Source organism: Trifolium pratense, linkage group LG5 (assembly GCF_020283565.1).
Source record: "Trifolium pratense cultivar HEN17-A07 linkage group LG5, ARS_RC_1.1, whole genome shotgun sequence".
Taxonomy (NCBI): Eukaryota; Viridiplantae; Streptophyta; class Magnoliopsida; order Fabales; family Fabaceae; genus Trifolium; species Trifolium pratense.
In genome coordinates this window covers 1,728,620-1,756,526 of record NC_060063.1, presented here as the reverse complement: position 1 = coordinate 1,756,526, position 27,907 = coordinate 1,728,620, and the positions used below count along the sequence as shown (strand labels likewise).

The following is a 27,907-nucleotide window of genomic DNA, read 5'->3' as shown; positions in this document are numbered from 1 at the left end:
CTTCGCCAAAACTGGTCCCTAACCGAGGGTAACCCCGTTGCCGGAGAAACCGAGCTAGGACTTTAAACTCTCGTTTGGCTAGTCAACCAATCGTTGCAAAATGTGAGAAAGGATGGAGAAGTCATATAAGGAGATAAAAATTGTATCAATGGCAAAACAAAAAAAATATGTCTCGTTGTTATCCCATATTTTAGCTCAAGGTAAAATATGTTATAATCTTCAGTTCCAAAGACATTTATTGCTATAAAAACCTGTTAAATGGTTTTAAATAGCCTCAGTCTTTAATGTCTTCAAAAACAAGAGAGATTATCTCTCTTATCATATCATTTAAATGAAGGTTAAGGGTAATGTCTTTAAGAACAAGAGAGTTCTAATGAAAAACTTCATATTTCAAGACTAAAGAGTGTTTCGATGGAAGCCAGTGAATCGAAGTAGCCAGGGATTATGGACTTAGAGTATTTTTCATCATTTAAGTGTGATTCGACTTCGACGGTTATGACGGTTCAAAGCCTTGGTTCATTTCAAATGCAAAAGGACGCGTGGCTGAAGTTTAGTAGTTTAACGTTAGGATAGACGTTACTTAGTTTTCTATAAATAGGAGTATGTATAGTCGAAATAGGGGTCACAATTCATTTACACAAAATCTCAAACACTCAAAGTATCCATGTTAAGGCGAGAAACGAGTTACTCGAGAAAGATGTATGAATCAGTGAACCTTTTCACTTTCTTTGTAATTTTTACATTCTAAATGCAAATTTACTTTCCATAAGTCTTTATTTTATAAAGCATTTACAAATTCTGCATTTCATTGGTTCTCTCGTTCGAGTGAACTTACTTTGTTCGTATTTAATATATGTTTTAGAAATCAAACATATTGTTCTTTTGCAAAACAAGGATGTCTGTAAAGATAAAATTCCAAACTTCTTTTAATAAAATGCATAAACAATTGTCCCAGGATTTACTAGTTGATCCTTCAAGTAATTAATTTAAACTAGCGGTTGTTTACCAAAAATCAGTGTAAACACTCGTTAAAAAACCTTCCTAGTAAAACCCAGTGGGATAAAACCTAGAGAAGGGAAAAAGAGTACAAATTCAATAGTGTTTTGTTGGGTCTTATTTGAAATTAGATTTGGATGAAGCATTTGATCGAACACCCTGCGGGCATAGGTAATTGAGCCGAGATTTGCATAGGAGCTGATGAAATTGATTAAGAGAGAGATTTCAGACATTGCAACATCAATATCATCGCACAACGAACACCCAAATGATATCACGACATACTTTTTTACGAGCTTCCCGGACAGTTTCGGTGCACTTGCCATGCTCATCAAATATTATGGCAACGTTACAGAAGTTGTTATTCCTACCAAACGCGATGCGGGAGGTAGAAGATTTGGATTCGCACGGTTTGCTCGAGTAACGGATATCCGTGGTTTTGAATTGGAATTAGACAACATCATCATCGGCCGTGACAAGATCTCGGTAAATTTAGCGCGATTTCAACGTGTGGAAGGGGAGAGGAGATTTGATCGTAACCAGGTAAGGAAGGAGGGTATGAGGAGCATGAGGGATGAAGAACAACATGACAAGGCGGCGAACGAACGATCACTAGCTGGGACTTTATCATTTACCTGTAAAGAGGTGCCTAGATCATTTGCCCATGCGGTGAAAACTGGCAAATTATCACGTCAATCAGGCGCACAATCCATTGTTTTGTCATGGAGGACATGGAGAAATTACAAAAGGCGTTTGTCGGGGTAGTACACGAGCCGAGTATGACGTATAACATTCAATCAGCCTTTCATAGACAAGGATATTTTGGTGTCAAAGTTACCCCTTTAGGTGCAAACTTAGCGCTTTTAGAAGGACAGGAGGATGGTGAAGTCGAAGCTCTAATGGATGACGCTAAAGGATGGTTGGATCAATGGTTTAAGGAGATTCGATCATGGTGTCCCAGTGATTTAGATGCTGAACGAACTGTTTGGTTGAGGATTTACGGGGTTCCATCCCATGCTTGGAATGAGGTTTTTTTTGCCCAATTAGTTAAACCATGGGGTTCGTTTATTAACGAAGATGAAGGTACGTTGAAGAAAAGCACAATGGATGTTGCACGTCTCATGATTCGCACGTCGTGTCAACAAATCATTGACGAGTTCATCGATGTTAAAGTCAATGGTGATGTTTACCATCTTCGTGTTCTGGAAGACTCTTATGGACCTATGCGTATCATGATTCCTCAAAAAAATGGTAACGAGGGACGAGATTCGAGCGTCGAGTCGGAAGAAGATGAGGAGGAGGAGGTTCGAAGGATGTGGACGGAGGGGGACATGGAGGATAGAGAATCAGAGGTGGGAGAGTTATTAGCTTTAAAGTCAGCCTCTAATGCTAATATTGTACAAGTTAATATCTCAGGCCCAAATTTGGGTAGTAACAATGATAAGGAGGGAGGGAAGGAAAATTCAAAATGTGTGGATGGGGTTAGAAGCAAGGAGGATAATAGGTTAGTGGATGGTGGTATTTTGTTGGGCCAGGAGGATGGTGCAGGTGGGACACAACATACTGGCAACACTAATTTATCTATCACAAGTGGTGTGGTTAGAAATGAGACCCAATCTGCAGAGGTGGGCTGTTTGCAACTTTCTCTAGTATCTAAAGGAGGGGGTGAAGGTCACAGAACAGGGGGCGTTTATAGTGATGGCCCACAAAATGTTTATCTTAAGTTGACTAAAGCAGGCGCAATTGGTAACCAAGACGCACAAGGGAAAGGCATGACTCGCATTCACCCAACACCTGCAAAAGTTAGAAAACATCAACACACTATTCAACACTTGAACTTGAAGATTCGAAATCCAGACTTATCTCTTTCGTCTTTTCGTGCTAACCCAGCCGAGGATGAGGCTTCATCTTGTCATTCTGTGTCTAACTTCAACGGTGTAACGCGCAACCCTCCTTCGCAACATCGTCTGAGCAGGAAATCAGTTTCATCTTTGTCATCGGCCGGCGAGATTCTCTGTTGTAGTTCTCTTAGTTCGTCAGATTTTCGCAATTGCAACTGAAGATTTATTGAGAAATATGATCAGGAATCGGCTCAGAAGTTATGGCAGGGAGCGGCGGAGTTAGGGGTAGTGGGTGAAGAGGTGGAGGGCACCTATGTCGAAAAAATTCTCAATAATGAAAAGAGCGATGAAGCAGCGAGACGTTTGAGGGAGCAGAACAACCCGGTTTTATCATGAAAACTATGTCTCTTAATTTGAGGGGGTGGGGTGAAGCGGCGAAACGGCGTCGACTGAGTTCGTTATTACATTCAGGTGCGTTTGATATGTGCTTATTACAAGAAACAAAAAGATCTACTTTCACTGATTCTATGATACACGGTTTGTGGGGAAATAAAGATGTTGTTTGGATAGCTAAAGAATCCATCGGTCTCTCTGGTGGTATGTTATCTATTTGGAACAAAGATTTATTTTCTTTTCATTATAGTTTTATCGGTGTTGGTTTTCTGGGTATTTGTGTGGAATGGAAAAATGGGTTGTTGTATATTGTGAATATCTATTCTCCCTGTTCGTTGGCTGGTAAACGGAACTATGGAAGGATTTGTTAGAATTTAAATCAAACAATGCTATCGGAGATTGGGTTTTAGGGGGTGATTTTAATGCTATATCGAAGAGTGGAGAAAGAAGAGGTAATAGTGGCAGGAGGAGTTTGTCGAAGAGGTCAGAATTTTCCCTTTTCATGGAGGCTATGGAAATGATCGATATCCCGGTTCTAGGGAAGAAATTTACTTGGTTCAATTCTGATGGTTCGGCAATGAGCAGATTGGATCGATTCCTTTTATCCGAAGGTTTTATTCACCAAGGAGGTATATCTAATCAATGGATCGGTGACCGAGATATTTCTCACCATTGCCCTGTTTGGTTAGAATGTTCTAATCTTAACTAGGGGCCTAAACCCTTTAAATTCAACAATTGTTGGGTTGATCATCCAAAATTCCTTGATCTTGTGAAAAACATTTGGGCGAAATCCGATGTAAGAGGCACAAAGACTTTCGTTATTTCAGAAAAGATGAACAGATTGAAAGAAGCGTTGAAGAAGTGGAATCGAGATGTTTTTGATTTTAAGGATATGTGTATTGACAAAACAGTGACAGAATTGAACGAGGTATAGGACTTAATTGCAAATGGGGATGTCGACCCGGCTGATTTAAACTCGAAGGAGTTGGTTAGGAATTTTTGGGAGCAAATTCATTCTAAAGAGAGTCTTCTTCGTCAAAAATCTAGAACGAAGTGGATTCAAGAAGGAGATTCTAATTCACGTTTTTTCCATTCAAGTATAAAGGGGCGTCGTCGCCGTAATTAGATCATTATGTTAAAGAAAGGAGATGCCTGGATAGAAGGAGTGGCAGCTATTAAAAAAGAAGTGAAGAATCACTTTGTTAAGCATCTTTCGGAAGACTGGAATTCTAGGCCTTTTCTTCAAGGTGTTGATTTTAATTCTTTATAAGTCAATGACAATGCTTTTCTTTTAGCTCCTTTCGATGAAGCATAAGTAAAAGAAACAGTGTGGAGTTGTGACGGTAACAAGAGCCCGGGTCCAGATGTTTTTAATCTTCATTTTTTCAAGGTGTACGGGCCAATTGTGAAAAACGATTTGATGAGCTTTCTAGCTGAATTTCATGAGAAAGCTGTTTTACCAAAGGTAGTGACTGCTTCTTTTTTGACACTTATTCCGAAGAAGGATCATCCGCAGGATCTTTTTGATTACCGCCCTATTTGTTTGATTGGGAGCTTGTATAAAATTCTTTCAAAAATATTGGCGAATCGTTTGAAAAAGGTGTTGGGAAAATTAATCTCCTCTTGTCAATCGACTTTTCTTCCACAGCGTCAGATTTTAGATGGGGTGTTGGTTCTTAATGAAGTCATCGATCTCGCCAAACGTAGGAAAGATAATTGTCTGTTGTTCAAAGTTGATTTTGAACGCACTTACGATACAGTCAGCTGGGGTTTTTTGGATCGCATGATGTCTAAAATGGGTTTCTCGGAAGGTTGGTTAAAATGGATGCGAGCATGTATCTTCGAAAGTTCAATGTCCATATTGGTTAACGACAGTCTTACTGAGGATTTTAAAGTGGGAAGAGGTTTACGTCAGGGTGATCCATTATCTCCGTTCTTATTTCTTATTGTCGCAGAAGGCTTGGCAAATATGATGAAGAAAGCTGTTGATGTAGGCAAGTTCATGGGCTTTAAGGTAAATACCAATCTTCACTTCCAATTGTTACAATTCGCGGATGATACTATTATAATGGGAGAAGACAGTTGGGAGAATTTTTGGACTATTAAGTCTATGCTTAGAGGTTTTGAACTGGTGTCCGGTTTAAAAATTAATTTTGTGAAGAGTAAACTCTACAGTATCAATGTGGGTGCAAGACTTTTTGAAGCTGGAGCCTCTTTTTTAGCTTGTAATACAACGACAATTCCCTTTAAATTTTTGGGAATACCGGTAGGAGCTAATCCGCGAAGGAGAGAGACTTGGAAACTTGTTGTGGAGGCTATGACTAAACGTTTGAATTCTTGGCATAGCCGTCATTTGTCCTTCGATGGTCGCATCACTCTGATCAATTCTGTTTTGGCTAGTATACCTCTTTATTTTTTCTCTTTTTTCAGGGCTCCTTGTTGTGTGCTAAAAAGTATCGAGAAAATTCAGCGGAACTTTTTGTGGGGTGGTGGTGCAGAGGAGAGAAAGGTTTGCTGGGTAAAATGAGATCAAATTTGTTTACCTAAGGAGAAAAGTGGTTTAGGGGTAAAAAATCTCGAACTCTTTAATTTGGCTTTGCTTACCAAGTGAAAGTGGCGTTTTTTGAATCATGATAATGCAATTTGGGCTGACTTGCTTCGTTACCGTTATGGTCACCTACCTTCTCTATTGCTGAGTGGTCTTGATATTACGCCTAGTGCACACTCTTCTTTGTGTTGGCGTGATATTATTAGTCCCGGGCGCGGGATGAGTTATAGTTGGTTTAAATCCAATATTAGTTGTTGCGTTGGTAATGGTAATAACATTGGGTTTTGACAATTTAAATGGTATGGAAACCAGGCTTTTTGTGATCTTTTTCCTGATTTGTATGCTAAAGAAGCGATCAAGAATGTTAAGGTTTCTGAACGTCTGCGAGGAAATGGTTTAGTGCTATTATGGAGCTGGAATTGGTCTGAATCGTTGAGTGTGAACGAAGCTCGGCAGCTTACTGAATTACAAGGTCTGTTTGATGGTTTTTCCCTTCACAACAATAATCACGATCACGCGTCTTGTGTTTTGAACAAGTCAAGGACGAAAAACATCTTTTCTTTTCATGTCCTTTTAGTAAGGGAGTATGGAACAAAGTTTTATCTTGGTTAGGGACATCGTTACAAACCGGAGTCGAAGGTAGAGATCATTTTCTTTTATTTGGTGATTTGTTCAAAATGAAAGACAAAGGTCATATCCGGTACTTTGTATGGTTGGCAACCACTTGGAATATTTTGAATCTTCGCAATAAAGTAATTTTGAAGGGCAATATTCCGGATGTTTCGTCGTTATTGGAGACAATCAAACTTCATTCTTGGTTGTGGTTCACTAGTCGGTATGGGCGTAAGACTTGTACTCCTTTTCCTTTTTGGTGTTTAAATCCTATGTCTTGTATTCTGAGTACTTAGTTTAGTGTTCTTTGTTGTAAGGGTTTGAGTACCCTTCTGTACTCCCTTATAATAAATTTTTGATTATAAAAAAAAAAAAAAAGTGTAGAAAGATACTAAAAATTGGTACAAAAATCATACTAATAAAAGAAGCAACCTACGGATTTATTTTGTTCAGTCAATACATATAGTGGAGAGGAAGTAAAAACATTTGATTCAGACTATACAATTATTACCGTAAAACCAATCATTTATTTTTAATTTTTTTTTTAACAAGCCAAATATATATTAACAAAAACAGCCTACTCAGCACAAGATGTGCAAAGATAGACGACCAAACTTTACAAATAGTCACTGAAAGAAATACAAACAATCATACAAGGCTCAAATATAGCAAAGGACTAGACCACCAACTATGATAGTTTGAGACTAAAGTAACTCTCATCGTCTTCAACCACCTATAAGAAAATAGCTAGATCTTGTCCAACACTAATGAGAAGTACTGGTTGAGTCTCTGAACAATCTATGATTTCTTTCCGTCCACACAACCCATACGCTATCAAGCCAAATGAGTTGCAAAAAAGACCGGCGTGCTCTAGATCCACCAGCTGAGTAAGTAACTGAACAAAATGATCCCGGATAGAAGTGAAACCCGTTGATGAAATGTCAATCCAATTGTGAACTAAAGCCCAAATAGAACCAAAAGTACTGCAAGAGATAAATAAGTGGTAGGCCGACTTAGCCACCCCACATCCAGATACACAAAGATGAGCTGCAGAAGATAAAATGCATCGAGTGACCAGGTTTGACTTAGTGGGTAACCTGTCACGTAGTAAACGCCGCGCAAAGATGGAGACCTTCAATGGAACCTGAGGATGCCAAATGAGATGCTTCGCGTCATCCACGGTAACTAAATCAATAGTAGTCAGTAGCTGATAAGCGCCCAGGACAATGTAGTCTGTATCAGGGTCTGGCTGTCACTGCCACCTATCTGAAGTTTGTACCTGTAAAGAAATGTTAGAGAGTAAAGACTAAGACTCCCCCAACATCTCCTGCTCTCATGCCCTTAGTTGCCTCCGCCGCACCCAAGTTGCCCCATCCATCGAGAGAACATCTCAGCCACCTCCGCCACACCCAAGCATCTAAAACGCTCACACAAAGGAGTCTCATCCATCCAAAGGTCTGTCCAGAAGAGAGTACCAGACCCATCTCCCACCCTTCTGACAACATGATCACCAAACCATTTGCTTCCTGGCCCAACACCACCCTCCTTAATGCTCACTCTCTCTCGCCACCACAAAGACCCGCGCCTCCCTCCATCTCGCAGTCTCCCTCCCTCTACCCTATACCGAGCTGCCAACACTCTAAACCACATCCTCTCTCTGTCCACTAACATCCTCCAACACCATTTATCTAAAAGTTCCAAGTTAAACTCTCTCAACTGCCTAATCCTCAGTCTTCCGTACTCCTTGCGCAAACATAGTTTTCCAATTTACCCAAGCAGTTTTCCTAAAATCTCCACACACCCTGATACCTGAGGGAGCTTTGAAGAAGGATATAACATAGACAGATAGAGAGATCAAGACAGACTTAAGTAAAACCAGACGACTACCAAAAGAAAGAAAACGACTCTTTCACCTAGATAATCTATTTTTTATACGAGTCAACACTGGTTCCCAGAAAGACATGAAGTTAAAGATATGAAGCAATACACACGTATACAAATATACAGTATTTGTTTAATTGTGTCACCTCAAAAATAAAAATTACTATAGTTTGTCAAAATAAAATTATTGTTGTTAATTGTGTCTCCGGAAGCTTAGCTCAGTTGGTAATAAGAATATAATTATTAGATTACTTGATAAAAAAAATTATTGAATTTGTCAATGTGATAAAAAAAATTATTGAATTTGTCAATGTAATCATTGAACTATATATGTGAGGACATAATGTAAGTTGAATGAAAAGTAGAAATAAAAAATCATGACAGAAAATAGTTTAGGATCAAAAGTTTCTGAAATTTTTTATAGAGATTAAAAATCAAATTTAAAATATTTATAGAGATAAAAAATAAATTTAACTATTTGCATTGACTAATTGAGGGAAGTAAATAAGGAAGTAAATAAATTCTTTTTTTACTAGTGTGTATGGACGGGTTAAAAATTTGAGGGAAGTAAATAAGGAAGTCCATAATAATGATTTTTAATGGTAAAGATTTATTTTTTATTAGGTGATAGAGTGTGAGTTGTACCACATAAATTATTTTAATGGTGACTTTATACCTTTAGATCAAATGTAAACAACGGATGATATTTGATGTCAAATAAATTTTGACACCTTGTTGTCAATATAATTGATCATATCCCATGTCTTACTTACAGTAACGCATTTCAACCACTAAAGCATGTGTTTCAATTGTGATAAAAGTTAGGAATCATAATATGTTAACCCCGTTTTCAATAAATTTGAACGACATAATTAATCACAATTTTTATTTATTTATGGTTGTTTACTTAAGTTTATGTTCTCAAGAAATTAAATTACAACTAAAATTTAAGGTCTTCCAAGGAAATTGAGGGAGACTATGGGGATAATTAGGTAATTATAAAATATTTCGGGTGGGTGTATGGGTTTTGGATGTGGGTTTGACTGATACCAAACCCACACCCATATTATCGGGTGTCACCCGAACCCAAACTCAAACCCAGTCAAATCGGATTTCGCCCGTTGACTTGGGTTTAAGTTCGGGTGGGTCTCTCGGATTTAGGTTTTTTTGCCATCTCTACCTACTCTTTAACCCTTAACTCAACCATCTTAACCTTTAGCTCAACTATCTTACTTATTTGTTTGATAGTTATTTGTTTGATAGAAGTACAATAATTGGACAACTAGCATGTCTTGCCAACTGAAGTACAATAATTGGCCAATGTCTTATTAAGGGGCGGCTGCACATATAAGTAAGGGGTCCCATGGACATATACACATATGTTCCTACATACAGTAATTTATATTTTGAACCCCTTCATTTATATTTTGAACCCCTTCATTTTTTTTTCTGTTGCACCACTGACCCAAACTAAAATCCAAATCAATTTTAGATTGGTGATGTTTGATAATCAACTTGAGACTTACATCGTTGATATGCGAAGGATTGATGAATTTGCATCTTTGAAGGGGATAAGGAATCTTTCAAAAAAATAGGTTGAAACTAAAAGACATATTACTTATCCGTTAGTTTATCAACTTTTGAAGTTAGCAATGATTGAACCCCCGAGTCCGGGTTCCTTACAACACCACTAATATTATTCAATGATCATGCTATAACCATGCATAGGTTCTACCCCACATAGTACACACACGACATTTCTTCGTATTTAGTGCATCGGATTATTCTTATACGATCACGTGATCAAATATAATTTTTTTGTCACACTCACAAATTTGAATTTTTATTTTATTCTTTTAATTATTTCATAAGTAATCGACAATTATGTGAGTGTGACTATATGATCACGTGATCCTAAAATTGACCCCGGATCAGATTAGGCAGTCTTGTGAATCAGATATTGGTGATAAAAAAAAAAGAAAAAAAGAAGAAGATGAATTTATGCCACTCCTAGCTCAACTAACAAAAAAATGCTGAAATTCTTCGGTTGAACGCAGTGACCGGTATTCGATCCCCTACTCTCTCACTTATTTATGTGAGTTTATGATGGTTTTGCAAATTCGTATTTACAAAAAAAAAAAAAAAATTGACTTTATGTACCAAAAAATAAAAATAAAAATGATTGTATATTCCGTTCAACGGTGAATTTGATGAAATCAAGTCGTGTCACCATGATTTTAATAACAATTTAGAGCTTCAATAAAAAAATAATTAAAAAAAATTTGGTATGCGGCACAAAGACCGACTAATACGAATTAGTTTTAATAAAATAATAGTGTCATTGTGACTTTTCTAAGCTCAGTGTCAATCCAAACACACAATTAACAATTTCTCGGTAAACAAAGGACTAGCGTCTATTTTTTATTATAAATAATAACCTTAAGTTTTTTAAAATTTAAACCTTTAATAAAATTTAAACACACAATTTATAATTTCTGAATAAACAATAAACAAAAGAAGTTTCTATTTTCTTTCTATTATATATAGAAGGCTATGTACATTCATAAGATATTCACATCCTCCTATAACTTGTGTTTGTGTGATATTGAAACTTCCTAACTTAGAAATCATGAATTCTAAACAACAAACACAAGAAAAATGGAAGGGCATAGCCAAAACAGAATTACTAGGATGCAAAACAGAACAAGTATGGCCACTTTTAGAGGATTTTTTTGGCCTTGACAAATGGTTTCCAACTCTCTCATGCATTCCTCTTGAAGGAATATCTGGCAAACCCGGTTGCGTTCGATTTTGTGGCGGTTTCAAGACTCCAGTTGATGAACATGGCAAACAAACCTTGAATTGGACAAAGGAAAAACTTCTATCAATTGATCCCATTCAAAGGGTATTTAGCTATTCAATTATTGATGGAAATGTTGGATTGCATAACTATGTTTCAACGATTAAGGTACTGGAAAAAGATGATGGATGTTTGATTGAGTGGCTTTATGAAGTTGAACCAGTTGAAGGGTGGAAATTGGAGGATCTTGATCTTCTCATTGGTTCTGGCTTGGATGAGATGGGTCATAGAATTCAAGGAGCTTTGAAAACCATGCAAGATGCACTTGTTGGACCTAGAAATTAATGTTATAGATCATTGATTACCAAATAAAGAGCTTGATTTCTATTTGAACTCAAATTCAGGTTGAAATAATCATTGGTCTGCCTTTATTTAATCATTGGTCAACCTTTATCTCTCAGCTGAATTCTAGTTATATTTATATATACTATAGTTTGGCCTTATTTCACTATGAATCGGAGGACTAAAAGTAGTATTGTTTTGTATTTGTATAAAAAAATAAGCTTGATTAATTTTAAAGTGTTTATGATTCTATTTCTTATGCTGATTATTCCACATATATATATATATATATATATATATATATGGGGTTTTCTAACTTAGATCCTAGTTAGGTCTAAGTTAGCAAGGTGCACCTTTTCAATTGGACCAAAATACCCATTCTTTTTAATTAATTAACCAAAATACCCATTAATAGACGCGGATCCAGTGTCGCGCGCGTACTGAAGGACCATGGTTACAGACCGTTGATTTCCATCAGACAGCCAAGATCTGATCTCATCAAGACTGTCTGATCAATTAGACAGCCCAGATCATCCTGATCCATCAGATTCCAGCGCGTGCGCCACACTGGATTACACCCTGGAGAGAGAAATATTTGCTTTTTAAAAGTAGGACACGTGTCACACAATGGTTGGCTGGACGTGATTTTTGTTCATTTAATACTTTGAACTCAATTATTTCGTTGTAAATTAATTTTTTATTTTTTTATTTTTGTACCAAAATTCATAATTTTTTTTTTCCTACAAATAGAGACTTGGTTCGTTTGATTTGGACACCGAAAAAAAATGCAATTTTTCACTACCTTAATCTCATTTTTTGTCTACTAAATACGTTACTTGTGTGTTGTAATTTAACACGCACCACTCAACCAACTCACTGAAACCATTATACCAGGAAAATAGTAGATAATATTCTGGAACTTTTGGTATATTTTATGAAATTTTTGGAGATCTGAAACTATTTTTAGTTAATTAAATGAGATAAAACGGTAATTAAAAACTAATGTTTGCTTCTGAAACCATTTTACTGGTAGAATGGTTGCACATAGTTGTATTCTGAAACCATTTTACTGGTAGAATGGTTTCAATGAGTAATTTATTAATTGTGTTTGCTTCTGAAACCATTTATCTGGTACAATTGTTTCAGAGAGTTGTAATCTGAAACCATTTTGCTGGTAGAATGGTTTCAGTAAGTTGATTATTAGTTATTTGTTTCTGAAACCATTTAACTTGTAGAATGGTTGCACATAGTTGTACTCTGAAACTATTTTACTGGTAGAATGGTTTCAGTGAGTAATTTATTAATTGTGTTTGCTTCTGAAACCATTTTGCTGGTAGAATGGTTTCAGTAAGTTGATTCTTAGTTATTTGCTTCTGAAACCATTTAGCTGGTAGAATGGTTTCAGAGATTTGTACTCTGAAACCATTTTCCTGGTAGAATGGTTTCAGTGAGTTGATGTAAGGTAGTGAAAAATGAGATTAAGGTAGTGAAAAATTGGGTTTTTTTTTCTGTGTCCAAATCAAACGAACCAAGTCTCTATTTGTAGAGAAAAAAAAATTATGAATTTTGGTATAAAAATAAAAAATAAAAAATTAATTTACAACGAAATAATTGAGTTCAAAGTATTAAATGGAAAAAAATCACGCCCAGCCAATCAGACAGCGACACGTGTCCTGCTTTTAAAAAGTAGATTCTTCTCTCCAGGGTGTAATCCAGTGTGGTGCACGCGCTGGAATCTGATGGATTCGGATGATCTGGGCTGTCTGATTGATCAGACAGTCTTGATGAGATCAGAGCTTGGCTGTCTGATGGAAATCAACGGCCTGTAACCATGGTCCTGCGGTACGCGCGCGACACTGGATCCGCGTCCATTGATGGTAATTTGGTTAATTAATTAAAAAGAATGGGTATTTTGGTCCAACTGAAAAGGTGCACCTTGCTAACTTAGACCCAACTGGGTCTAAGTTAGCAGCCCCCTATATATATATATATATATATATATATATATATATATATATATATATATATATATATATATATATATTTTTTTTTTTTACTTAATTCCATATATCTTCTAATCTTTTCTACCACTTCCTTTTTTCTTCTTCTTTTAATCTGATGGACTCCAAATTCTTTTATGGCCATTGAGATTCCAATAAAATGTTAGCAAGAACGGATCATTAAATAGTTAAATTATTAACCTAATTATGTTTTAAAGTCTCATCCATTATATGTCATATAAAGAAAACTCAGATGGAACATGCGACAAAAAGTTTTATAAAAAAATAGAGATTTAAATTGAAAACAAAAAATATAGAGGACCAAAGTTTAAAAAATTATTTAAAAGGACTAGAAATAAAAGTTAATGTATTTAGAAGAACCAAAAATATATAGGGCTTTTTTGGATTTGGGTTATTTTATTTATTATGAAAATAAGTTACGCAAATAAATAGAATTTTATGTTGATTTGTAAGCTTTCAATGACAAAATTTGAATCTTTATAAGTTGTTTTCTTATAAACTACCTTGAAAAGCTCATGATAATAACTAATATATAAAAACTTATTTATTTGCATAAGTTATTTCCCATAAACTCAAAAATAAGCTAATCAAAATGAGCCTTAATCATTTATTATTTTATTTGATTCAATACAAACATATCTTGAATTTTAAGCCCCGCTAGTGTATTTGGAGTCAGGTAAATATAAATACTTTTCTAAACACTCTTTAAACTCTAAGATCTTCCCTGTCTTGGACTCTGGTACGATCCCTTAACTTAAGTTTTTTTATAAAAAAAAATATTTAACATTTTTTTCTTATAAAAAAAAAAACACATTCTATTTTCAACTTTTTTATTTTCTTTCTTATGAAAACCGTGAAAGGCTTTGAAACTCGAAAACCTCCTTTTCCCTCCAGCCTCCGCCGCTGGTGCCGTTGCCGTCAATTGCTACTTGCGTCGTCGCCTCCAGGTGCTCCTCCACAGCTAAGACGCTCAGTTCTCAACACCTGAACTGAGCCAAGAAGACCGACCAGTTAACAACAGTAGAATCTTGCTTTGCACTTGTCTCTGTCGTTTCTCTGCAACATTCTCTTTTAGCCGCCGGAGATAAAAAATGAGCGCAACTGCTTTCAGTTCCATTTGTTTTAACAGAACTCACTGTTCCAACAAGGTATTCAATTCATCTTTTTATTCATTTTTATTCTATCCAGGTTATTTTTATCTTTTCACCAGTAATAATAAAATAATCAAATGAGTTGCTCCGATGGTATTGGTTTGAGACCTGACACGGCAGTGTATTTCTCCTTAATGTCTAAGGTTCGAATCTCTCCGGTGCTAATTTGAATGGCCTAATTTAGCTTCTTCAAAAAAAAAAAAAACAAAAAAACCAAATTTTGTGTTTGATTGTATTCAGGACTTGATAACAAAACACAATGTGAAGTCACATATTAAGTGTTCGATCAAGAGTGGTATAACAACAACTTCACAAAACTATGTTCGTGTTGGTGTTCTTGGAGCAAGTGGCTACACTGGTTCTAAGGTAATTAAGCTACATATATTATTGTAGGGACTCATCTACAACTTGTTAATTGAGGACACGGGTAGACACCGATACCGAAAAACTAGGTTATAGCTGCTAGCTAATGACAAGGTAGAATGAAATTAAAGGATGTGTTTGGTAACACAAATAAGCTAGCTTATAGTTTATTTTATGAGTTTATAAGCTTGTTTCAAAAAATTAGAGGTGTTTGGTAACAAGTTTTTTTACTAGCTTATAGCTTTTTTTCAGATGCTATTTCAAGTAGCGTTTGAGCTTATAGCTTATAGCTTTTTACACTTTATTCCATTTTTACCCTTTAACTTAATAACTACTCACTCTAAAAAAGAAACTATCTGCTATCAATTATGTCATTTTATATTAATTAACCACTTTAAAAGCTAATTTTACCAAATACTATAATTTCAATTAGCTAGTTTTTCAGCTATTAGCTATCTTATAAGCTATCAGCTAGCTTATAGCTTATTTTTACCAAACAGACCCAAAGTGTTTGACAAATTTAGTTGTTGCAAGTACAACATGACATAAAAGTACATGGTTAGTGGGTAGTTATTATATTTTTAAGTGTAAAAATGAAATAAAATGTAAAAAGCTATAAGATATCAGCTTATACGATACTTGAAATAGCATCTCAACAAATGTTATAAGTTAATTATATAAGCTAAAAATCGATAATTAGAAATCTAGCAAATCATCAAATCATATATTTTCTTAGTGTTTTATTTTTCGAAAAAAATTATATTTTTTTATCCTAATTCAATATTTTTTACTAATTAACTAAATATGTTAACCATTTTCTTAGTGTATTTTTTTACGGAAAGAAAAAAATCATTGAATTTTAAAGTTACTTTTTTTAACTAAGCATGCTAACAAAAATATACTTTTTTTTATGTATTTCTGAACTTAAAAGTTTGTTCATATTGGGAGTATGGTTGATCGTATTACTGCAAATATATATATCAATGTGATATTTATGCAAATAGTAGTTGACTCCATGTATATATCAACGTGACTATATTATTAATTACGAAAAAAATCAGTGATTCACATTTGTTTCTTTTGCTAACAATGTATCCTAACCTTTCCGGATCAAAGAAGATTGTTTTCTGAATTGGTTTTGGGTGTTGGCGATGGAGAAATTGGAGATGACAACGACGATGATTTAGAACTTGATATTCCATCAGATTTATTGATTTCAAATTCAGGTGATCCTCTTGATTTCCAAAATAGAGCTATATTAACTCCTAAAAATTCAATAGTCGACACAATAAATGATTATATGTTGGATTTAATTTCTGGTGAAGAAAAAACATATTTGAGTTATGATACACCACTCGCACATAATGTAGATGGTCAAACAGTGGATGATGTTCATACTCCCGAATTTTTGAACACGATTTCCACGTCGGGACTCCCAAATCACAAGTTGAGACTTAAAGTTGGATTTCCTGTTATGTTATTAAGGAATTTGAATAAAAAATTAGGATTATGTAATGTAACAAGACTTATTATTACAAGATTGAGAAAACGTGCTCTTGAAGGAAAAATTATTTCAGGAAGTAATATTGGTGATCAGGTTTTCATACCTAGATTTTCTCTAACACCATCTAACGTAAGAATTCCTTTTAAACTTCAGCGGAGACAATTTCCTTAATGATTTTTTTTGCGATGACTATTAATAAGAGACAGGGACAATCTTTAAAGCATGTTGGGATATATCTTCCGTCGCCAGTGTTTTCACATGGTCAGCTGTATGTTGCGATTTCAAGAGTTACTTCTAGAGAAGGATTAAAAATATTGATCATCGACGATGACGGCGAAAATACGACTAAGACTTCGAATGTGGTCTATAAGAAAGTTTCCGTAATATACCTTCCTTTGTATATATATTTATCCAAAATTATTGTAAGAATTATCGTTTAATTTTACTCAAAAATTTTCATTTACCTTATATTATTGCAATTATCATATTGTAATTTATAATTACATATCTTACAGTTAATTAGACCCGTGCATCGCACGAGTCGATGTTCTGGTTATATATAAAATGCTATATACACATTCATAAGATATTCACATCATCCTATAACTTGTGTTTTTGTGGTATTAAACCTTCGTAACTTGAAATCATGAATTATATTCAACAAACACAAGAAAAATGGAAGGGCGAAGCTAAATCAAAAGGAAAATGTTAAAGGGGGCACTGGTTAAGAATGCAAAAATAGTAATTTGACATTGGAGTTTGTGCAGTCAACTCCTCAAAAGTTTAAAAAATGTTCTTTTCTGTTAGCGCAACAATCGGGGGAGGGTCAAGCGAGGAGCATTCACTTTTGTGGCACTTGTTCTTTTGAGCAACACGCCTTTGTGGGAGACACACCACTTGTTCACCCAAAACCTTAAGGTGATAGGTGAGTGGGTTCTCCCACTTATAAATGCTCAAGTCACCACATTCCTATCCAATGTGGGACTATTTCCACAAACTCACACTTGTTATATTTTCAACACTCCCCCTCAAGTGTGAGTCTACAATGCTCCCCTCAAGTGGAAGCTCTTTCTTCCACATACACTTTGTACCGCCGTTGACTCACTTCAACGGAACACTCTTTTACCCACATGTGGGACACTTACCCATTACCATGTGGGGTACTTTTCGATACAAGTAAGCCGGTCCCTTTCTTGAAACCAAAGGCTCTGATACCATTTGTTAGCGCAACAATCGGGGGAGGGTCAAGCGAGGAGCATTCACTTTTGTGGCACTTGTTCTTTTGAGCAACACGCCTTTGTGGGAGACACACCACTTGTTCACCCAAAACCTTAAGGTGTTAGGTTTATGGGTCATCTCACTTATAAAGTGTTCAACCTCCACTTTTCTAAGCAATGTGGGACTTAACCACTCACACTTGCCACAACAATCTCCCCCTCAAGTGTGAGTCCATCCATTCTTGGATATGCTCCCCCTCAAGCGGAAGCTTTCTTCATCATACACTTGTACCGTCGTAAGCCACACTGCTCCACGGGACTCGCCGCCTGACCACCTTTGTCAGGAAGACTTTCGATACAAGGAGCCAGTTCAACCCTTCGTCGAACCATCAGCTCTGATACCACTGTTGGGTCATCACGAGGGGGCAGCCGGGGGATCATCCACATTGGGCTTAAGAACAACTCTACAAGTGAGTTGGACACCACACTCTTACCCAAAACCTTAAGGTTTTGGGTAAGAGTGTGGTGTCCAACTCACTTGTAGAGTTGTTCTTATACCACTGTTGGGTCATCACGAGGGGGCAGCCGGGGGATCATCCACATTGGGCTTAAGAACAACTCTACAAGTGAGTTGGACACCACACTCTTACCCAAAACCTTAAGGTGTTAGGTTTATGGGTCATCTCACTTATAAAGTGTTCAACCTCCACTTTTCTAAGCAATGTGGGACTTAACCACTCACACTTGCCACAACAATCTCCCCCTCAAGTGTGAGTCCATCCATTCTTGGATATGCTCCCCCTCAAGCGGAAGCTTTCTTCATCATACACTTGTACCGCCGTAAGCCACACTGCTCCACGGGACTCGCCGCCTGACCACCTTTGTCAGGAAGACTTTCGATACAAGGAGCCAGTTCAACCCTTCGTCGAACCATCAGCTCTGATACCACTGTTGGGTCATCACGAGGGGGCAGCCGGGGGATCATCCACATTGGGCTTAAGAACAACTCTACAAGGTAGTTGGACACCACACTCTTACCCAAAACCTTAAGGTGTTAGGTTTATGGGTCATCTCACTTATAAAGTGTTCAACCTCCACTTTTCTAAGCAATGTGGGACTTAACCACTCACACTTGCCACAACATTTTCTTTTCAAAACTTTCTTTTTTTGACTTCCTTAACCAGTGCCCCGGAGTCACCGGTTAGCATGACCCCAAAAGGAAATTACTAGGATGCAAATCTGAACAAGTAATGACTAGAAAATAATATATCTACAGAACATAACCTCGAGATATACAATATGAGAAAAAGACCGTAAACAAGAATGGCAATGCACCATGGTTCATGTCATAAAGTAACTTTTGTTTGGATACAAAAAACAAAAAAAAATACTATACATTGAGTAGTGGTAGTAGTAGTATTACATTACCCTTTCTAATTAATATTTGCAGCTAGCATGGCAGTGATGCATTCAATTTTCCTCCTATCCGATCCGACATATATTTAATGCCGTTTCTTGATTAACAATGCAGGTTTATAGATCATATCACAACCACCTTATTTCTTTTTTGGGTCTTGTTAACATGTGCCCTTAGAGCACATGTTAAGATATATCAAAATAGAAATTTATCATTTAATGATACAAGAAATTTAATGCTTCAAAAGTCAAAATGCACAAATTAACATTTAATAATTTCTATTTTTGCTTCTTTAACATGTGCCTTAAGGGCACAAATTAACATTCTCCTTCTTTTTTTAACCTATGAATCACATCTACACCCCCCACCCAATATGTACGTAACCCCCTCCCTATTATGTCATTCTCTCATAATTCTCTTTCATTTCACATTTTTCCATAACATAAGTGTTATGTTTTTTATTGATCAAAATGGAAATTAAATTATCAACTTTTTAGCCCATACTGGGTGGAGCTCAAACACAAAGGATATATACATCAAAATGGGTACATCATTTAATTACCTACAATACAAGCTTGTTTCAATTTCCTAATACAAGAAAACAATTTGAAGGTATAGTAGTAGTAGTTACTATCAACAATGCCACAGCCATATTGAAATAATAATAATAATAATAATAATAATAATAATAATAATAATAATAATAATAATAATAATAATAATAATAATAATAATAATTCATTTACATTTTACAAGATAAAATAAAGAGAAAGTCAAAAATAAAACAAAATGGGAAAAAGATGATGGATGTGTGATTGAGTGACTTTATGAAATTGCACCGGTTGAAGGGTGGAAACTGGAGTATTTTCATTGGTTCTGGCTTGGATGAGATGGGTCAGAGAATTCAAGGAGCTTTGAAAACCATGGAAGATGCACTTGTTGGACCTAGAAATTAATGTTATAGATCATGATTAATCACCAAATAATTAAAGAGACTGATTTCTATTTGAAGACAAATTCGGGTTGAATTAATCTTCTTTTTTTAAGGACGGGTTGAAATAATCATTGGTTAGCCTTTATCTCTCGGCTGAATTCTAGTTATATATACTATAGTTTGGCCCTATTCTCTCGGACTAAGAAAAAAACTTAATTTTTAGGTATATTTAAATTATTAAGTAGTTTCGACCGCTCATATATGTCTTTAAATTAGGACTAACTAAAATCTCGTGTCTAATTATATTTTTGTGTATTATTTGTTTGTCTTTACTTATTATTGGTAGAAAACTAAGGTGTTGTAACAAATGGCCAATCTCATCTTACTAACACATGCCAAGAGGCTTGTATAGTTTGAGTACATTGGGCCTAGAACAAACTACACAACTTTGGCTTAAGCATAAGGCCCAATCCCAACACTATATACAACATAATTTCCCCTAATTGAACAATTACACAACAATTAAAGGGTAAACAACTAAAACATGACACAAAGAAAGCAAAAGGAAGCAGAACACTAAAGCTTTAGACAAAGCACAAACTGGACAATGCTCATGCGTGCGCCTTGCTTCCAAATATTGCAGGCCTCGCCCTGCCTTGAATCAGTTGTGCAATGCAGCAGTACAACTTGACCTGACTTACACTCCTATCATTCCTAAACCAGTTTTAAGTTTGAGAAATGATTCCGGCTTCAATGGTTTAGTCAATAGATCATCTAGTTGATCCTGTGAATTACAATAAGTAAGCTCCATTGTTTCTTCCTTCACAAGGTTTCTCAAGAAGTGAAACTTGATGTTTATATGCTTACACCTACCATGCATGATAGGGTTCTTTGACGGCTTAATAATAGAACTATTATCACAGTAGATCTTTGTATAGCTAATTTGATTATGTGCCAAATGTTTCAAAACATTTCTCAACCATAAGCATTGACAAGCACATGAGGCAGCTGCTACATATTCAGCTTCAGTGGTTGATAAAGTAACAATGAGATGCTTCTTTGAAGACCAAGAAATGGCACCTGAACCCAACATAAACACATAACCAGATGTAGATTTCATGTCATTCAAGTCTGCAGCATAGTCAGAGTCTGACCAACCAACAAGCTCAAGCAATTTTCCAGCTTCACTCTTGTATAAGATTCCACCAGTCAGGGTTCCTTTCAAGTACCTTAAAATTCTCTTTATGGCTGCAACATGCAATTTAGTAGGTCTATCCATGTATCTAGCAACTAGGCATACAGAATAAGCTAAATCAGGTCTTGTTGCTAGTAGGTACATTAAGCTACCAACCATTTGTTTGAATTCTTTTGCATCAGTAACTTTTCCATTTTCATCTTTTACAAGCTTGCAACCAGGAACAATGGGGCTACTTACTTTATTGCAGTTCTCCATACCAAATCTACTCAAAATCTTTGAAGCATACTTGTGTTGATTAATGAATATACCTTTTTTTGACTGTGTTACTTCTACTCTAAGGAAGTACTTCATTTTTCCCAAATCTGTCATTGTAAACTTCTTTTGCATTGAATTTTAAATTCATCCATCATCAGAGCATCATTGCCAGGATATATGAGATCATCAACATATAGACTAACAATAAGTATCTTTCCACCATTACCATATTTCACAAATAAGGTATGTTTAGAGGAGCAATTTTCAAAATTTTCAAGTTTGAAGTAGGTTTCAATTTTACTGTACCAAGCTCTTGGAGTTTGCTTCAAACCATACAGTGTTTTTCTTAGCTTGTACACTTTATCATTTTCTTTCTGATATCCAAGTGGTTGTTCCACATATATATCTTCAATCAACTCACCATGTAAGAAAGCACTTTTCACATCTAATTGAAATACTTTCCAATTTTCTTTAGCAGCCAAAGCTATAATAGTTCTGATGGTATCCCATCTGGCAACTGGAGAAAATACCTCATCATAATCTATAATAGTTCTGATGGTATCCCATCTGACTTTATACTTGTCAACCTCTCCCTTTTCATTATACTTTGTCTTGTAATTTCACTTTACACCTATGATATAAGCTCCTTCTGGTAGGGTGGTTAGCTTCCAAGTTTTATTCTTTTCAATAGCATCTATCTCCTGATTCACAGCATCCCTCCACACTTGTGATTTTGCTGCTTCATCAAATGTCTTAGGTCACTTCCAGTTATAAAGTCATTAAGGCTCTGTGGTGGTCTTCTATTTCTTGGTGGCAATTGAAACTGAATGTAACACCCTAAACCCCATACGCGTATTTATTAACTTAAATAAATAAACATGTGGACATTTAGAGTATTACATTTTAAATGAGAACATACGATCATACATGATATATTCATTTACAAAGCAGCAGAATGAAAAACACCTGTCCTAAAGACTAATCATGCATTTATCTCAAATATCCAATTAATCATTTTTCATAATACTCATCATATGAATTACTCATGCATTTCATAACATAAATTTCACATATGAAAGTAAGGCTATCAAAGCCACATACATCCGACATATATAAGATATAAAGTAAATATCAACATGTTCCGGTGTCACACTACCAGAGCGACACTAAGTACTATTATTACATCCCAAAATAAATAAAACAAAATAAACGGAGAGGCATCTCGCCAATCTCCTCGCCAAAATAAGCAAGCAAGCAATCAAACAACTACTCCTCGACAGCAGTATCCTTGACCTGGGAACCTGAACCCCCAACGGTCCAACACATACACAAAACAGAGAGTTAGTTATTGAAATTCACATAAAGTGTAAGTAATCATGCATACAAAACACTTTAATTAATTAAGCACAAAAACTACAATTGTCTCCCGTCACAATTAAATACAAGATTAAATCACAAATAATCAAGTACAATTCATTAATGCTTATCAAAAAGTACAATTCATTAATGTCAATATCATATAGCAATTAAGAATGAACACCTTCATCTCCTAAATGCAAACTAATGTCACAACAATGAAGTATTCTCTTAACATTTACTAAGTGCATGTGGTACCGTCTAGCTCAACTATATTGGACCAACCGAATCCAAATCTCAACTATCTCAACAATATCATCACAAAGGATGCTCAACTATAATGCATTAATGGAATGCATGAATGATCAAGTATCAAACATATGATACTACTCAACTATAAATCATCATGATAAATGGATAACATAATCCAATAATACTCATCATCATGTCTCAACTATAATATCTCATTCATCAACACAACAATCAATTATTACAAAACAATTAACAAGTATACACTTATTAAATTACTCATAAACATCTTTTCGAAACCTAATAAATACTCCCAAGTCATGCTTCAATAAATGAGAAGTAAATTCAATCAAATAAGCATACGAAATAATCAAATATATATAAAGTATGTCAACAAATAAGCAAACTGTATAAACCAAGCCTTATCTCAAAAAACTAACTCCGGAAACAGAATCTACACGAAAAACTGTGGAAAATAGGTTCTGGGTGCATAAGTCAAGAAAAGTTAAAAAAAATCAAACAAACAGTAGCGTCGGTCATAGCGTCGGCCAGTTTTCGACGCGAATCTGCAGAATTGCTCAAATAATCACTTAAAACCCACGAAAATGAAGTTTAAAGGTTCTAAAACACATACCAATCAATTAGTTAACTTATAGCTTATTCAAAAGCACTTAAAACAACTTAAAATCATCAAACAACTCATTAATTCATGGATTTTTACTCATTAGTCATAATAAAGCATGAAGAATCACATATCAACACATAAAGCTTTGGAATTAAATCATATTCCCAAATCCCCAACCAAAACCCAAATAAGATGAAGAGAGTTTGGGAATGGAGGAAAAGGTTTCCTCCCCTCTCATTAAGCTCGTCTCAAAGAATTCCATAATCACTCTCTTACCTTAACAATTTGTTGGAAACTTTGATCTTCCTCTTTAATTCTTAAGCTTGTTCTTCCACTCTTGATTTTTCTTCAAGAACTCTCCAAAGCCCTTCTTTTACGTTTTTCCCTTTTTATGACCAAATACTCATATTTATTAACTTTCTCTTTTAAACCTAATTTCATTACCTCACTACTTAAACTACCCTTTTTATTTATTAATTTCTCATTTTCATTTTTGGGCCCAAAACACACTAAGCCCACCAATCCTAATTAATTAATTAGATATCTTAATCCTAATCAATCTAAAAACTCATAACCAATTAAAAGTACTAATGACTATTATACCCCCAAAAACACATAAACACAATTAATCACATAATAATAATAATAAATATTAATAATAAAAAAAAAAGGATGTTACACTGAACAACATCATTATCATCACTAGATGTATGCATTTCTTCATCTGACTGTTGATTGCCTTCAGGAGCGGCTGGTGCATTGTCAATTTCATCAACAATTTCTTCTTTTGTGTTGATAACAGTTGGTGTATTGATTTCTTCATCATTGTGATCATCCTCATCAATATTTTGATTATTCCTTACTTTTCCATTCTTATCCCAGTTCCAACATTTATTCTCTTCAAAAACAACATCTCTACTAATAATGATCTTATTTTCAGGATTGTATAGTTTGTAAGCCTTGGATTCTTCACTCAATCCAAGATGTACACATTTGGTGCTTCTATTATCAAGTTTACTTCTTTGATTCTCTGGGACATGTGCATAAGCAATACATTCAAACACTCTAAAGTGATGCACATAAGGTTTACTCGCACTCCAAGCTTCCTCTGGTGTGATGTTTTTGACAGAAAGTGTAGGACTTCTATTCATGACATAAGTAGCCCATTTCAAAGCTTTAGGCCAAAAAGCTTTAGGCATTTTTCTTCCTGCCAACATGCTTCTGACCATATTCATCAAGGTTCTATTTTTTCTTTTAGAGACACCATTTTGTTGAGATGTATAAGTTGTTGTTAACTGTCTTTTGATGCTTTGATTGCTGCAAAATTCATTGAATGCAGTTGAGAGATATTCACCTCCTCTATCTGTTCTTAAACATTGCATAACACAGCCAGATTCTTTTTTCAACCATTATCTTAAATTGCTTGAATATTTCAAAACAACTAGATTTTTCTTTCAAAGGATAAATTCAGGTTTTTCTAGTCAAATCATCTATGAAGGTTACAAAGTACCTGTTTCCACCATTTGATGTAGGCTTGATGGGTCCACATATGTCAGAGTGAACCAGCTCCATCTTCATGCCAACCCTCCATGTTGCCTGCTTAGGAATGGCATCCCTGTGTTGCTTTCCAGTCAAACAATCAACACAGTTTTCATCTAGTTCAGCTAGAGTTGGTAGTCCCTTTACCATTTCCCTTTTTGCTAGTGTATTCAACCCTTTGATGTTTAGGTGCCCATATCTACTATGTCATAGTTGAGAACTAATCTTCTGTGAGGCTTGTAAACATCTAGGTGAAATGACAGTTGCATTCCTTACATACATCCTGTTAGCTGGCATGTGAGTAATGCTAGGGACACACCTTCTAACACACTCTTTTAACACACACCACTTATAATTAGCCACATCATCCACTTTTTTTATTTGTTAACCTTTTAACCGGCTGAACAAGTGTTAAAAAAATGGCACTTTTTTTTTGTCTTTCTCCCATGACTATTTTTATTTCACCGTCAATCTCCTCTGCTTTTTTGCTTTTCCTTGCTTCTCCTGAAGTATGAACATTCAGCAACAATAGTTCACAAAAATCAATTTTATACACGTTTTTCTAATTTCAATTTTCTGTGTTTTCCCCTCATTCTTTACAGCATAGTAGTAGCTACAAAATCTCAATTGTTCACATCAAATTGGGGAAAATGTTTTGCAATATAATCAACAACAAAATCAAATCTTAATTTTACTATGATATGTTAACAACAACAATATGAAGCAGAAAATTTAAGATTGTCCTCACAGGAATAAATCGCAACTTTCTCCACCACTTCGGCAAAGTCGTAGCCAGAATAAATCCCAACTTTCTTCGCCACTCTGGCAAAGTTGGATGAGCACCCTTTCAAACTTGTGTGACTGACGTGAAAAAGAAAAGAAGGTTTGAAAGCAAAAATTTCTTTTGAACAAAGAACAATGAAAGAGACGATCAGGGCACTTGATAAAGAAGATGAAAGGGTAATAACAAAATAATAATTAAAATAAAATAAAATTAATGCTTCAAAAAGCAAACCGGCAACAGGTTCAAGAATTTAAAAAGTGGTTGTAGTGGAAAATTATGATTGGAGTGTGTTAGAGGAGTGTGATAAAAGGTGTGATGCTAGCATTCCTCTTCAAACAATAAACCTTTCTCTTGATGATAGATCTTACAAGTATCATTTTTGAATACTATAGTTACATTATTCTGCTGAACTTGACCTATACTCAAGAGATTAGTTTTCAAACCTAGAATGTAATACACATTGGTTATGATGTGATTTCTTCCATTGATGCATAGTTTCACATTCCCTTTGCCCATCACATTCATCCTCGAGTCATCACCAACTTTCACCGAGTCCCTATAATTTCCATCCAAATCATAGCCACTCTTTATTTCCCACCATATGATTGCTACATCCAGAATCAAGGAACCAATTTTCACCTTTTTCATCATCACAATTGGTTTTTGCCATGAGTAACATTTCTTCTTCATCATCAAATTCAGCATAATTGACATTTTCTGCCCAATTTGGACAATCACTTTGATAGTGTCCTAGCTTATGACACTTGTAACACTCACCATTCTCCTTGTTTTGCCTCCCTCTTCCATGACCTCTAGAGGAACTCCTTCCTCTCCCTCTGCCTCCATTAGTGGCCTTAAGAGCTTGCTCTTCTTGTTTGATTTGTTGACCTTTAATGCGTTGCTCATGAACAATCAAGCTGCTCTTTAATTCATCTATGGAAAGGGTAGTAACATCATTGGACAATTCAATTGAACACACTACATGATTGAATCTTGCAGTCATAGACCTAAGAATCTTTTCAACTACAGTGACTTTTTCAACTCTCTCACCACATATTGTCATCTTGTTGGCTATTGTCATGGTTCTTACAAAGTATTCATCCACTGATTCACTCTCCCTCATTTCAAGAATCTCAAACTCTTTACGCAAAGCTTAAAGCTATGCACGCTTCACCTTTGTTGAGCCCTGATACTTTATCCACATTGCATTCCATATATCTTGTGCAGTTTCACGGTTTAGAATTGTTTGAAGAATTGATCAATCTATGGATTGAAACAAGTAATTCTTTACCTTTAAATTCGTGAGTTTTGCTTGCATTTGCAGCAGCTTGTTGGTCAGCAGTTGCATTTGCCGGCGCAACCATTACTTTATGCTCTATTAAGCCCCAATACTCCTTTGATCAGAGAAGATTCTCCATCAACATTGCCCAACGATCGTAGAAGCCATCGAACTTGAGAATGAATGGTTTCATAAAATCTGAGTTTTCAGACATGATGAATCAAAGAAAGAGTTGCAGGGATGAATATATGGTGAATATGTTAAGGGAATAAGAGAAAAAGCAAGAATGGGATGAATGTGATCAGAGAAGATGGTGATTGTGGTGGTTGCAACACCGTAACAAACTAACTGTTTCTTTGCAAGCAAGAAACGCAAGCGTGCTTACAGGTTTTGGACCTTGGCTCAATGATACCACTCGTTGTAACAAATGGTCAATCTCATCTTATTAGCACATGCCAAGAGGCTTATATAGTTTGAGTATATTGGGCCTACAACAAACTACATAACTTGGGCTTAAGCATAAGGCCCAATCCCAACACTATATACAACATAAGGTGTGTGTTAAAAGTAGTATTGTTTTGGTTTGTTTTGTATTTGTATCA

General features: G+C 35.5%; 1 protein-coding gene and 1 long non-coding RNA gene across 3 annotated transcripts; one reads left to right on the top strand and one right to left on the bottom strand.

The window, feature by feature from the left end:
* Positions 1 to 10,766: 10,766 nt before the first annotated feature.
* On the top strand, positions 10,767 to 20,049 carry LOC123884627. 2 transcript variants are annotated; one of them, XM_045933768.1, is made up of 2 exons: positions 10,767 to 11,333; positions 19,960 to 20,049. In XM_045933768.1, the coding sequence occupies exons 1-2, from the start codon at positions 10,901 to 10,903 to the stop codon at positions 20,040 to 20,042; spliced, it is 516 nt and encodes a 171-aa protein (XP_045789724.1). In that variant the 5' UTR covers positions 10,767 to 10,900; the 3' UTR covers positions 20,043 to 20,049. The 2 variants fall into 2 exon arrangements, with proteins under 2 accessions (XP_045789724.1, XP_045789723.1); XM_045933767.1 differs by lacking the exon at positions 19,960 to 20,049 and having other exon boundaries at positions 10,774 to 11,672.
* A 2,457-nt stretch (positions 20,050 to 22,506) lies between these two features.
* LOC123884629 lies at positions 22,507 to 24,116 on the bottom strand. Its single transcript, XR_006800888.1, has 2 exons — positions 23,980 to 24,116; positions 22,507 to 22,774 (listed from the first exon to the last, which is right to left on the bottom strand). It is a non-coding gene; the product is annotated as an uncharacterized LOC123884629 (long non-coding RNA).
* Positions 24,117 to 27,907: the final 3,791 nt, after the last annotated feature.